The sequence below is a fragment of the Sarcophilus harrisii genome, chromosome 2 (assembly GCF_902635505.1).
Source record: "Sarcophilus harrisii chromosome 2, mSarHar1.11, whole genome shotgun sequence".
Classification (NCBI taxonomy): domain Eukaryota; kingdom Metazoa; phylum Chordata; class Mammalia; order Dasyuromorphia; family Dasyuridae; genus Sarcophilus; species Sarcophilus harrisii.
The window spans coordinates 196,124,962-196,138,368 of NC_045427.1; the positions used below are offsets into that span (position 1 = coordinate 196,124,962).

At 35.9% G+C, this 13,407-nt stretch overlaps 1 protein-coding gene across 1 annotated transcript in view; it reads right to left on the reverse strand.

Moving 5' to 3' along the window:
* The window catches only part of CAPN13 (calpain 13), a 100,129-nt gene that overhangs the window by 29,753 nt on the left and 56,969 nt on the right, over window positions 1–13,407 (reverse strand). The window contains 3 exon segments of the mRNA XM_012539847.2: window positions 5,871–6,001; window positions 7,348–7,508; window positions 9,744–9,818. Coding sequence (XP_012395301.2) covers window positions 5,871–6,001; window positions 7,348–7,508; window positions 9,744–9,818 — 367 coding nt within the window.

Genomic DNA, 13,407 nt, shown 5'->3' on the forward strand with positions numbered 1-13,407 from the left:
TGGATCCTGTTGTCCTTTCCAGGTCTGTAACTATGATCTCTACTAACTAAACTAGGGTATTTTGTTTGTTTGTAGAGCTCCTTCTCTTGCCCAGGATGGCACTACAGTGGCCACTCACAGGACCAAGCACACTACTTACTGATCACTATGACATTTTCTCTGTTTCTGATTTGGGCTGGTTTGTCCAGCCTAGTGGCTCCCTCTTCTTGGGAGTTCAACATATTGATTTTAGGCAATGTGGAAACCAATTGACTGAGCTCACTGCAGTTCAGACCTTCCAAGGTCAAGAAATCTATTAGCTTCAGATTCACTGGTAGCAGGGATTAAAGGTATTTACCATGGCACCCATAAGCCAAGTGTTCTTAAAAAGGGTTTTTGCATGGATTTTCAAAGGTCTGTAAAATTAGATGGAAAGAAGTTATATATTTATTTAAAATAATTGGTTCCCTTTACAATTTTATTATTTTGTACCTATATAAACATGGGCATTTAGCACAGTGCTTGGCATATAGGGAGTGCTTAATAAATTTTTAATGACAACTATTTTGAAGAATCCATAGGTTTCATCAGACTATCAAACGGATATATGGCAAAAGGTTAAGGACTGTTGCACAAAGCTTTGCTGCCTCTTACTTCAATTCTTCAAGTATTATAATTTCATCACTGTGAACAGATGAGATCTCTCAAAGCAGATAGTCTGTCTCCTAACATATAGTCCCCCAGAGTTATTATGGAAATAAAAAAATATTATTATGCAGTCATTCTAATGGTGTGATTCCCTCTAATTTTCAGACAAGAGACATCTCTGGGCCTACATGTGAAACTTTTTTTCCTCTGAGGCAATTGGGTCACATAGGATCACACAGCTAGGAAGTGTCTGAGGTCAGATTTGGACTCAAGTCCTCCTGACTTCAGGGCTGGTGCTCTACCCACTGCACCAGCAAGCTGTCCCTCTATGTAAAACTTTGACACTTTAGTAATACCTATCAGAATTTTCACTTACAGTGGCCTAATCTTGGGGAAACAAAAGAACCTTATGAAGGGTTGGGCAGTCCCAAGACAAAGAGAAACAAAAGTCACACAGAGCTTTTGGCTGATAAGTTAAATTAAACTTAGTTTTAGCCTTTTGCACAGGAGTGCAGGGACCCTTGACTGTCAAGATCTAAGGGGAAGTCTCTGAAACTTTTTTAAGAGAAATTTCAGACAGCAGCCTCATTCCATGTGTTTGCAGGATTTGGAAAGCTTGGGACTTAATTTTGGTATGTAGGCTACCAGCAGACTTCATCTTACCGCCTCCATCTCTACCTCAGATATACCTGTGAATATAGTAACAGACTCTAATTTGGTACACTGAAAAAAAATGCTGGAGGTAGGAAGACCACCTCTGCCATGTATTCCTGGTATGACTTTGGATAAGCTATTTGGCCTCTCAAAGCCTCAATTTTCTCATCTGTAAAATGAGAGATGACTTTTCAAGTTCCCTCCAGCTTCCTTTCCTGTAATCTTAGGAACACATAGGTGTATATTGTCCACTTGGTGGCAACATTGTGTTTGCAAAAGGAAAAATATGATTTTTTTTTTTTTAAATGGGGTTTGAAGAAGTTTGAAGGAAGGCAGGCAAACTAGGGAAATAAGATTGTTATAATGCAATCATAGATCCTTTAAAACACACACACACACACACACACACACACACACACTACAAATCTTTTTCCTTTTCAGAAATAAAAGTTCCAAAAAATGGACTGGGAATTGGAAAACCCTTGGCTAATTATATGTTATTCAATTGTGTCTCATTCTCTTTTTGTTTTTTTCTTGGCAGACATCAGAAGGGTTTGCCATTTCCTTCTCCTGTTCATTTTACAGATGAGTAATTGAGGTAAAGCAGGTTGAATGATTTGTCCAGAGTTAGACAGCCATTAAGTGTCTGAAGCCAGATTTAAACTATAGAAGATAAATCTTTCTAATTCCAGGCCAGCATGCTACTTACTGAGCCACCTAGCTACATGTTCTTCTACTAATGAGGTATCTCTGTGACTCTAAATGAATTATATATTTTAGATCTTCCTGGTTATATATATATATATATATATATATATATATATATATATTATATATTACTAACATGACGTAACTTGTAATCATTATTCCCAAGGATTTCATGTTTGCTAAGCATTTTCCTGACAACAACTTTGTGAGACAGAATAAGTTCCATTATCCCCCATGGTCCAGGTGAATCTACAAAAGGCTAAGTGACTTTTCCACCATTCCATAGCTAATAAACATCAGAACCAGAATGAGTTTTCAACATAATCTTGTGTTCTGTTCATTCTTTTTCAAAATAAAGAGGCTGATGTGAGATCAGGTGCTCTCATGCTCTAAAATCTTGCCTGGGTCCAAATGTCCTTCCACCACTTATTACCCATAAGATTCTGTGTGAGTCATTTAACACTTAGCATTTATGTTGCACTTTAAGTTTGGCAAAATGCTTTTTTATAAATGTGTCATCTTATCCTCATGGCAACACTAGCTTTTATTATCCCATTTTACAGATGAGACTGAGGCAGACAGAGTGACTTGCAGAGTCACTTGTCTGCTGACAGTTGTCTGAGACTGGATTTGAACTGTATTTCCAAATTCCAGGTTTAGTGTGTATCCATAGTGCCAACTGGCTCCTTCTAAGAATATCAAGAGCTGAGCCAAAGGCTATGGATTTTACAACATTCCCCAGACTTTTATCAACATAATGAATCAGAGTGACAGAGGTGGTGTAAAGAAAAGCAAATATTATAGCACTAGAAGGAAGACAATCACCTAGTTTGGAACCGTAAGTATGGAGATCACCCCTCTCTTGTATTTGTCATTTATCTATGGGTATGTCCCCTCACCTGTCTGTGGCTTAGTTTCTTCATCTAAAATTTAGGGCAAATAATGTTTACACTTCCAACCCCAGAATCTCCTCAAGAAGAAAGTATTTTATAAATATAAGACATTAATTATTATTATTGCCATTATTACTAATAAAAATACCAAATAGTTATTAAAGTATTACATATTTAATAATAATTACTACTGCTAGCTAAATCATGGTGATTCTTAATTGCCAGGCGAAGGAATGGCAAAGGAATATGCATTTTCTACACCAATTGGACTTGATGAAGTCATCCGACAAAGGATCTAAAATTAGCTTGCTGTTTACACTAGTCTGAATATACACCGATCTATACTTTGTCAATCCCCATTTGTGCTCCACCTATGCTTTGAGATAAAAAAAAATTAAAACCAAAATCAACTTATTGTATCCACCTTCATTCCTTACCAAAGCAGGATAGCAACATTTAGAAGCCGACTTAAGGTTAAGATAGCTCATAGCCTACCCATACTAGTTCAAGATTCTAATTCTGAATGTTGGAATTAACTGGAAAGATCAAAGATGCTGGTGGAAACAGCCATTGAGAGTTCTCTAGGACAGCTGATTTAGCCATATGCAAGCCAGGGTAATCTGAGGAAGGACTTGTTAATTTTGATATTGGATAAGATGTGTCATAACACATAACTCAGCCTTTTGAGAGCCATGGTTTACTTTGATAGCCTATGGATCTTTTCTCAGAAATTTTTTTTAAAAAGTGCATAAATAAATAAAATTTATAGACTTAAAAATAAAATATTAAAGTAAAGTTATTAAAATATTTAAAAACAAGTTCATGAATTCCCAAGTTAAGAGCCTCTGCTTTATGAGCATCAAAGAGGGAAGAAAAGGAATGTGTAATTCATTAGGGTTGAAGAATAGAGATAGATAAGACAAGCTACCAGACCAAACATTAGACTAGTAATACGATACCACACAGTAGATCTAACTATGTTCACATAGAAAAACTGAGGGGGTCATACCTGGTGTTCAACCTAAAGGAGAGAAGAAAAAAGGCAAGTTTTAGTTTTAATGTAGGTTCTTTTTTTTTTCTTTTTTATGGCTCACAAGTTGATGAAAGTCCCAAAGTTCTTGCATTTCTTTTCTGATCTTCCAACTAGCCATTTATATATATGGTACAAGGTTATAGATTTATGCAACACAGAGTTGGAAGGGACCTTACAGATAATCTCATCTAACTTACTCATTTTATAGATGAGGAAACTGTAAACTAGTTTTTCTTTTCCCTCCAAAACCTATTGCAAATCTAAGAAACAGTTTTGTCTAAAATTTAAATATATTCTTAAGCACTTGACTAATCTAAACTAAGTCATTTGACTAGTCCATGGCCACAGTGTAATAAGTGGGATTTGATTACCTGTGCAGTGTGCATGTTTTTCTAACCCCCTTGAGTGTGTACACATATACATGAATGGGCTATTCTCCCTCTTGTTCTCAAGAAATCTCATCTGATTTACAGTCTTATTCTATGCTCTAACCTATATCCTTATGCTTAGTGACTTTATTTTGTACATCCTCTAAAATACTCTGACTTCCCAGTCCATTATCTACTTTATTTCCAATGATTTGTATCTCCATTCTATCTTAGGCACACACGGAGATGGTTATAACTTTTGGCTTTGCCATTCTCCATCACTCTATAACTATTCTAGCTCTGTTACAGAAAATTGAAATGCATTTCTTTAACAACAATCTCATATCTTACCATTTATCCCTGTGACTCAGTCATCCACCATCACTGGGAATATCTTTTCTCCCTTTCTTCCCCTCTCCCTCTTTATAATTCCTCTTTACATCTCCAGAGCTGGTCTTGGAAGTCCAGCCACTAGGAAGACCCATTAGTATTGCGAGCATCTTGCCCCTTCATCCTTTTCTTTGGCCAGAGCCAACAGAAAGCATTTAGGCTGCTGAATTACTCACATGGCTTTTATGAGCTGGGAGTTATCATATCTATTCTTTCTATCCTTGTTTGTACTAGTCCATTCAGTACTTGTTCAAACCTTCCCTTTTTTCCCTCAAGTCTTTAATGCCACCCATCATCTCAGGATAGGACCTTGCCTTATATTTTGCTTTATATCTGGCATGAACTTTCTTTTCTTTTTTTTCCTACCTCAAAATGCCTTGAGCCCCTTTCCTATTCTGTCTTTTTTCTAGTCTCTGATGAAGACATGAGCTTTCTTCTCAATACCAGCCTTCCTACTTGATCTCTTGATTGATTCCTACATAAGTTTATTTTGTCAGTCATCCTTAATCTCTTTCTCATCTATAATCCTATATTCACATCTGTAAAATGAGAGGAAGGGAGGATGGATTAACTGATATTTACTATGGAAGAAAGAAAACTTAAAAGACAATATAAAAGCTATTTTCCCCTCGATTTCAGTTTTTGCATGACTGAAAACAAGGGTGTTAGGGAAATGACCTCCTGGAGAGAGAAGCAGAGTTCCCGAGAAGGGTGAAACCACATGGCATCTGTTTATGGTTCATTCAATCCTCTAGGTCTTCTGTATCTCCTCTCGGTGTCTGCTATCCAAAATGCAGAGAACCTCATTAAAACCAAAACCTAATTACTATCTGGTCTTTCCATCTGTCATGAACTGAACACGAGTCTTCCTTTATGATTCCTCTTTCCCATTAGAATTTGAGCTTTGTGACAACAACAATTATCTCTATTTCCTATTTGTATCCCTAGTGTTTAGCACAATGTTAGATACATCATAAACAATGAATGCTTTTCATTTTGTTCTATATAATCTCTAAGGTGTCTCCCTAGTCTAACTTTTTATGGTTCTGTGATTTTTTGTTCAGGCATTCAGATAATATTCAGAAAGGAAAATCAGAATTTGCTCTATTAAGTTATATTTGTTTTCATGACTACTCAGTGAGATAGTGAAATGCCTGAAAAATGTGAGCCATGAATCTGAGGTAAGTCCACCTATACCTTGTAAACTTCAAAAAGTGCCATCTTCTTTCTGTCCTGGTTAGGCTGGATGTTGATGGAGACTACCACATTGATACCTTCCATGGGCTCCATCACAGAGAAAAAATACTGAAGCGTATTTCCAAGGGCATCTATGAAAAAACAGAAATACAGTCAGCCCTTGACCTTCCCCTAATTCCTGCTCACTGGGGAAGGGGTGTGTGCTGCATTAACCACTCTGCCTTTCTTTGTGTTTGGGTTTATGCATGTGTGCATGTGCATGGTGTGTGTTTGTGTGTGTGTGTGTGTGTGTGTGTGTGTGTGTGTGTATAGGCAGAAAGCATTCAGAGTCTGCTGAGTAATGAACTTGAAACAGCAAATTCCCCTGCTAGAGACAACGGGAAATAAGTGTTGTACTTGTGGCTAGTATTAGTATTTTACTCAAATACAATCACCAGAAAATTGAAATGGACATAAATTCAGTGAATACTAATGTGAACGTTGAGAACAGTGGGAATAAAGATAAATATGTATTTTCAACAGGAAAGAGATGTACTAATTAGAGAGGGAACATGATGTGGCATAAACGTCGATGGATTTGGGATCAGAAGATCTTAATCCAAATACTAGCTGTCACTTACTCCCCATGTGATCTTAGGTAAGTCACAGACCTCCCTGGGTCTTGATTTCTAATCTGCAAAAAGATGGGAGTTGGTTCCATGGCCTTAGAGGTACTTTCTGCCTATAAATTTGTCACCCTGTAACAGGAATCTGGAAGTCTTTGTTACTACTCAGTTCCGAGGAATGAGGTGCTAAGGTAACAGTAGGGCAAAATATGCTAAGGAGATAGCTCCTACATGTTACCTTCTTTGGCTATTCCATAATTAGACAGGAGTAACTTTTGTTCTCTTGTACTTGGCTGCCATTCTAGCTCACCAATTAGGTTTCAATAAGTAATATTATTGTCATATTCTGTCACATTATGCTAGTTAGTCCTTGGTTTTTCAAATAACAAGATTCCAAGGGCTAGGTGGAAGAGTGGGTAGTGGACTGGGTTTGAAGTGAAGGGGTTTGAGTTGAGATCTAGCCTCAGATATTAGCTGTGTAGCCATTCAACTTGTTTGCCTCAGTTTCCTTGATAGTAAATTGGAGATATTAATATCTATCTTCCAGGGTTATTGTGATATTTATAGAGTGCTTAGTACAATGTCTAGCACATAGCAGGCAATATCTAAATACTAGTTATTATGATTATGAGCCAAAAATTTGAGGATCAAGACTCAAGTATAGGGAGGAACTGCTTTGAGAGAGATCATACCACCATACTATCTCTGAATAAAACCTATATAACTATCATTATTATTTTTGTTCACAATTGTTGTTGCCCAACTTTTCATACCAGATCTTTTTAATTTCTAGTCATTCTTCTTGAAGTCAATAAATAATCAATTTATAGATAGTCTCTAATTCTCTTTATTCTGTGTAGTCAAATACTTACCAGAGCTACTATCTTGCATAATATTTCTTTGGATCTTTTGGACTTTGTTTAGAATTTGGGACCATACTCCATTTCTCAGGCTTCTATCATTCATTACCATTGGGTATTGAAAGCATATAAGCATGCTGGCAAATGTCTTCTGGAAATCTAGAAATGACATCCTGTGAAAAACAAATTATATGATAAAATAAGCATCTGACTGATATCTGATATACTAGTGGTATCACCTTGGAGAAGTCATTTCTCATTTGAAAACAGCAGTGGAGCATAGGATATTTTTACTGGAAATGATCATAAGATTGAGAAAATTCCATGAAAGAACATTTTTTGGCAAGAGCCAGGATGTTTGTGGTTTAACTATCCTATTGTGACCAATAAAATCACTTTGGGGTCCTGGAAGGGAAATGCAGATATTTTCCATTGCCACTATAAGTAATCTACTATTCTTTTAGACTGACTTTGTCAGTCTAGTAGTTTCCTTGGAGATTTGGCACATAGATGATATTGAACAATAGACTTGGAATCAGAAAAAGCAGATATTCAAATCCTGGGTAGATACTTATTGGTCTTGTGAACCTTGAGTGATATACTTAACCTTTCTCACTTAACCCCAAATTTCTGTTCTGTAAAATGGGCTTAATAATTAGCATTCACCTCACAGGTTTGTTATGGCATAAATTCAGTACTTCTGTCATATTTAGTTTCCTAATCTGGAAATGGGTATAATAATAGTCTCTGTCTTATAAGGTTGATGTGAAGATACAATAAGATGTCTTGCAGACCTTGAAGAGCTATGTAAACATCAGCTCTTGCTATTGTTATTACCATCCCTTGGTGGGATGTAATAAGAAGGAAACAATCTGATTCTAGTTCATCAAAAAGAGGTGTACTTCTACAGTTATGATTCAGTATGAACAGCTGAACCTCTTGGGGTTAGCAGGACACTCAGCAAGACAGAGAACTACTGTCATAATTTGTTGAATATTGAAAATAAAATTGCCTAGAGACATTAAAATTTTGGAGTGTGACAGGGAGGAAGTTAGCTCCCTGAAAAGCTCTTAAAATTATGTGATGAAGGTGGAAAAGTTGGAGGAAATAAGAATATTTAACCCTGAATGAGTCTTTGACTAAGAAGAAATCTTTGAATATTAGAGGGCTGGCATGTAAAAGAAGCATTTGTTTTGTGTAATTCCAGGAAGGGCTTGCATCTATGAGTAGAAGATACAGGGAGGAAACAAAAAAGAGAACTTTTTTTTTTAATAGAACTATGCAAGATGCAATGTTATTTTTTAAAAAATGTCATTAATGTACAGTAGTAGATAAGGCATCTGATTTGAAATTGGGAAGAACTTGATTGAGATCCTTCCTGAGACACTTTTTTGGGAGGTGGGGTAGGGAATGAGGCAATGAGTTAAGTGACTTGCCCAGAGTCACACAGCTAGTGAGTGTTAAGTATCTAGCTGCTCACTTGAGACACTTTCTGACTGTGATCCTAGGTAAGTCATTTGATCTCTGCTTCCATTTCTTTATCTGTAGAATAGTAATACCTGTTTCAGTTTAATTTTTGTCAGTTCCTTATTGGCTGAATTCGTGTGGATGCTGCCCATGGAGGGCCTTTTGATTCTGTTTTAGTATCTTAATAGTTTCATGAACCCCAAGTGGAAGTAAACTATTATTAGTTGCATTTGACAAATCTGATGTTGTAGATTACCAACCTTTACTTGCTCGATGAAGTGATGTTTGTTTATTCTGAGAGTAATTCTGTAAACTTTTGACTTATCATGTACTCTGGTAATGGTATTGTCTTTCTCCTATTTGGCAAGGGAATGTTAATTTTTCTATTGCTGCTTTAAGATAATGGGATCCTGTGTTCCGTTAATATTGCATGAGTTTTTATTATTATATTTTTAAATTTTATAATTGCTTTACAATTTTATTTTATTTTTATTTATGTATAAAATAAGCATTTTCATGGCATATTACAATAAAATGATGATTGCACATGACACTTTATCATATGTTAAATTTTATCATTCCAAAGTATACATTAAGATTGTGATTTGGGAATATGCCATTATTCATTACTGATTCTTCAGTGTCCAGAACAGTATTTTTCATGTAATCCAATTTTAATTAATTGTTATTGAATGTCATAAACAAATTGCCAAGCTAACTCTGGACACTGGCTGTGTGTCCAGTTGAACTGTGAACCATTTTCTTTCTAACTATCTTGAAAGATATTGAAACTTGACAGTAATTGTTACTTCCAGCCCACACAGTAAGTGGCAAAAAAAGACACAATGAACAAAGCTCATCATCGACCCTTCACCTAAGCTGGAGGAAGGTTTCAGCTTAAGCTAAAATTTCAAAAATAGTTGAATAAAAGAGAAAAATACCAAAACTCCCCATCTTCTTTGTTCTTATAAAGCCTGGTCCTCTCTGATTCTTGGACCTTCTGCCATTCTCGGGAGCTGTGGGAGAGAAAAAAAGAAAGACAGAAGGAGAGAGAAAGAGAGTATAAAGTGAATGCTTTGAGAATCATCTGGACAAGAAAAAGAATAATTAATTATAGTTAACATTTATGTAGCACTTTAAGGTTTGCAAAACAAATAATATACATAAGTTCATTTGAATCTTATAATAATTTTTAGATATAGGACTATTATTATACCCATTTTATACATAAGGAAATTAAGGCTCAGAGAGCTTAAATGACTTTTTTGGGATTACACAGTTCACAGTGTAAGAGATGGGATTCAAATCATTCCTGACTCTAAGATCAATATTCTTTTCATCATAAACTACATTGACTGGATGTCCATTTTTCCTTATCATTTCATAGGGAAAGGAACAGATGAGAAAAACAGCCACAGATAGGTAAATAGTCTTGCTTGAGGTGAATTGTCTTGGCATAATCTACATTTGGTAGAGGGCATGCAACCAGAGGATCTGTAGCAAGGAATTTTACTCTTGATTTTTCCTATTCCCCCCTTTTATTCAATTAACCATGAAGTTGAAAAAGCTGAAATAATCATCCTCTGATTTACTAATTGCACCAACAAATTATTGCGAATTGATCAAACTATTTTACAATGCCATTTGAAATTATAGGAGAAAAGTCACTAAATGGCTCATACTCTGTGACATAGCACCCCACTATTGCATGTGTTTTCTATGGAAATCAAAACAGAAAAAAATATTCTAGACCAAGAGAGTTCTAGGAGGATTGTGTGTGTGTGTATGTTTTAGAAAAAAATAAAATCCAGTAACAAAGTGAGCATTCATTGATTGGTGAATAGCTAAATTCTTCAACTATAGGAGTCAATACTGGAATATTTTTATATCATAAGGAATAAAGAATATGAGGATTACAGAGTCCTGTTGAGGGTTTTCATGAACACATGGTGAGTAGAATAAACAAAACTGGAAGAATAATGCTCATGATGAATGTGATTCTCACATTGAGAGATAGTTTTTCTCAAATGGAATGCAATGATCAGTTTTAGTCTTGGAAAAAAGATGATGAAAACCATTTCCTCCAAGAAGTGAGGTGGGGTCTATGGGAACAGAAAGAGTCCCATGTTATCAGTTTTATTTTAGTGTTAATGACATTCTTAGTGCAGTGTTGGAATCCCAAGCTTGAGCCCATTGTTAAAAACAATTTCTAGCCCATGACATAGTTATGAGCCATGCTTCTATTTCATAACTAAACTGCCAAGAGCAGAATTAACAATTTTTTTTGTTCAACACATCTTGTCATAATATGAGCATAATCTTGTTTTGTCAATTAATTCAAATGTCTATTTCCCAAAGACCAGTGGAGCTAATATAAATGGCTCATGATATTGTGGAGAGAAGGAAGAAGAGAGAGAGAAAGAGAGAGAGAGAGAGAGAGAGAGAGAGAGAGAGAGAGAGAGAGAGAAGAGAGGGAGAAAGGGAGAGAGAAGAGAGAGAGAGAAAGAGACAGAGATAGAGAGAGACAGAGAGTACAGAGAGCCAAAGAAAGACAGAGACACAGAGAAAGACAGGGAGAGAAAATAATCTAAGGATTAGAATTCTAATACTGCTCCAGGAAAATTTAGTAACAACAACAATAACTAGCTTTTACATCATACCTATGAGTAATGAGGTGGTACAGTGGATAGAGCATCATACCTGGAGTCAAAAAATCCTAAATTCAAATCTGGCCATAGACTCTTATTACCCATATGACCCTGGGCAAGTCACTTAACCCTATTTGCCACAGTTTCCTCATCTGTAAAATGAACTGGGGAAAGAAATGGTGAATCACTTCAGTATCTTTGCCAAGAAAACCCCAAATGGGGTCATGAAAAGTCAGACATGATCGGAAAACTGATTGAACAACAACAAAATATTGTACCCACTATGTGCCAGGCACTATACTAAACACTTTACAAATATCTCTCACTATATTCTGTTCTGCTTCTGAAGCTGTTCATGCAATGAACCAATGGGCACAAGGAAATTTATTTTCTTAGCATACCACAGAATAATGGATGAATGAATGATTTCAGATCTAGATGCCACTAGTACCCAGCTGAAATGGTGAGGGGTGGTTGGAAAGAAGGATATTAACTCTTCCACATTCCCCATAACAGTGTGATTTTTCTTCCATTAGTCTGGCCTTAATAAAAAATAGTGTTATAATCCTACTGCTTGACCTTTTATTTTTTTATATGATTTATTTTTAATTCACAGAACAAAAAAGCATTTCTATAATACAGTACAATAAAAAAGATGATTGCACATGAAACTGAAAATCTACCATGTACAACATTGCCTCCAAATATACAATAACTTTATCATATAAATTTTTTTGCCCTCCCCTTTCACCCTCCATAGAGATGGCTATCATTAGACACAAATAGACATATTGATGTAAACTTTTTCTATACATACTTCTATTTATCAGTTCTTTCTGTGGATGCAAATTGCTCAGGCTGAATCACACATGATCCTTTAAGTTTTATCTTTTCTCTTTGGTGGTAAGGATACTGCTGTTAGGAAATAATTCTTGGCTGTTGCCCCTCCTGGAACCATCAGATAACACTAATGCTGATTCTCTTCTCCCCTTCTAGAATTTTTCCTTTCTTTTCCTGCATACTTGCACCCTGTCCTAAAGTGATGCAGCTTTGTCACAAGACTTGAAAGAATACTCTAAATCCCTCTATGTTCTCTCTGTGGGTTCAGATCATTCCTTCTTCTTCTTTCTTCCAGAGGTATTATAATTACAATGGAGGTTATGGAAATTGGAAAATAATTACAGTATGTATCAAAAAAGGGCATCAATAAACCTTTTAAAAGAAAATAACTGTGTGTAATTGGATTAGGGAAAGCCCATTCAAATATAGATTTGATTATGTGACTGCTGAGGTTCATTGGAACTCTAAAGTTCTATGATTCTCTTGATTATTTCTTTCTTTGTTATCTTCCTCATGCTTGATGACATTGATATTGTGATTCCCTTAAACTTACATGGGAGCAGAGGAATCAGAGATTAGAGTCACAGAATACTAAAATTTAGGGTATTGGCCCCATTTTACAGTGAAACAAATACTAGAGAGATGTAAATGACTTGCATGATGGTCAGAAAGTTGGAGGGATGGGAGTCAAACCTCGTTTCCTGCTGGTGTGCTTTGCATGCCTTCTTCAGAATTGTGATTATTATTCCCTCAGTGATAAGGGGACGAGCCCTCCAAAGCTGTGGGTTCTGCTCCTTTTACCTAGGTTTAGTCTGGCCACTGAGTCTTCCACTAAAAAAATGTTAAATGTAATGTACATAGTATTGCACTGGGTCTAATTAAATTCATTTTCAAGGTAGGGCTAGCTTTGATCTTGATCGACTATTGAGTCTGAGAAGCTCTGTCATTTCTTAACTGGGGGGAATGATCATCTCTTGATTTTTCTGTGACATGCTGAGACAGTCAGATGCTTGATTTTAAAATAGAAATTTTATAATTAAGTGATAATTGCATTTACTTCAACAAGTAAGAAAAAATGCAGTGTAAATCAATAAGGCATTGATTTAAGTAAGCTTAC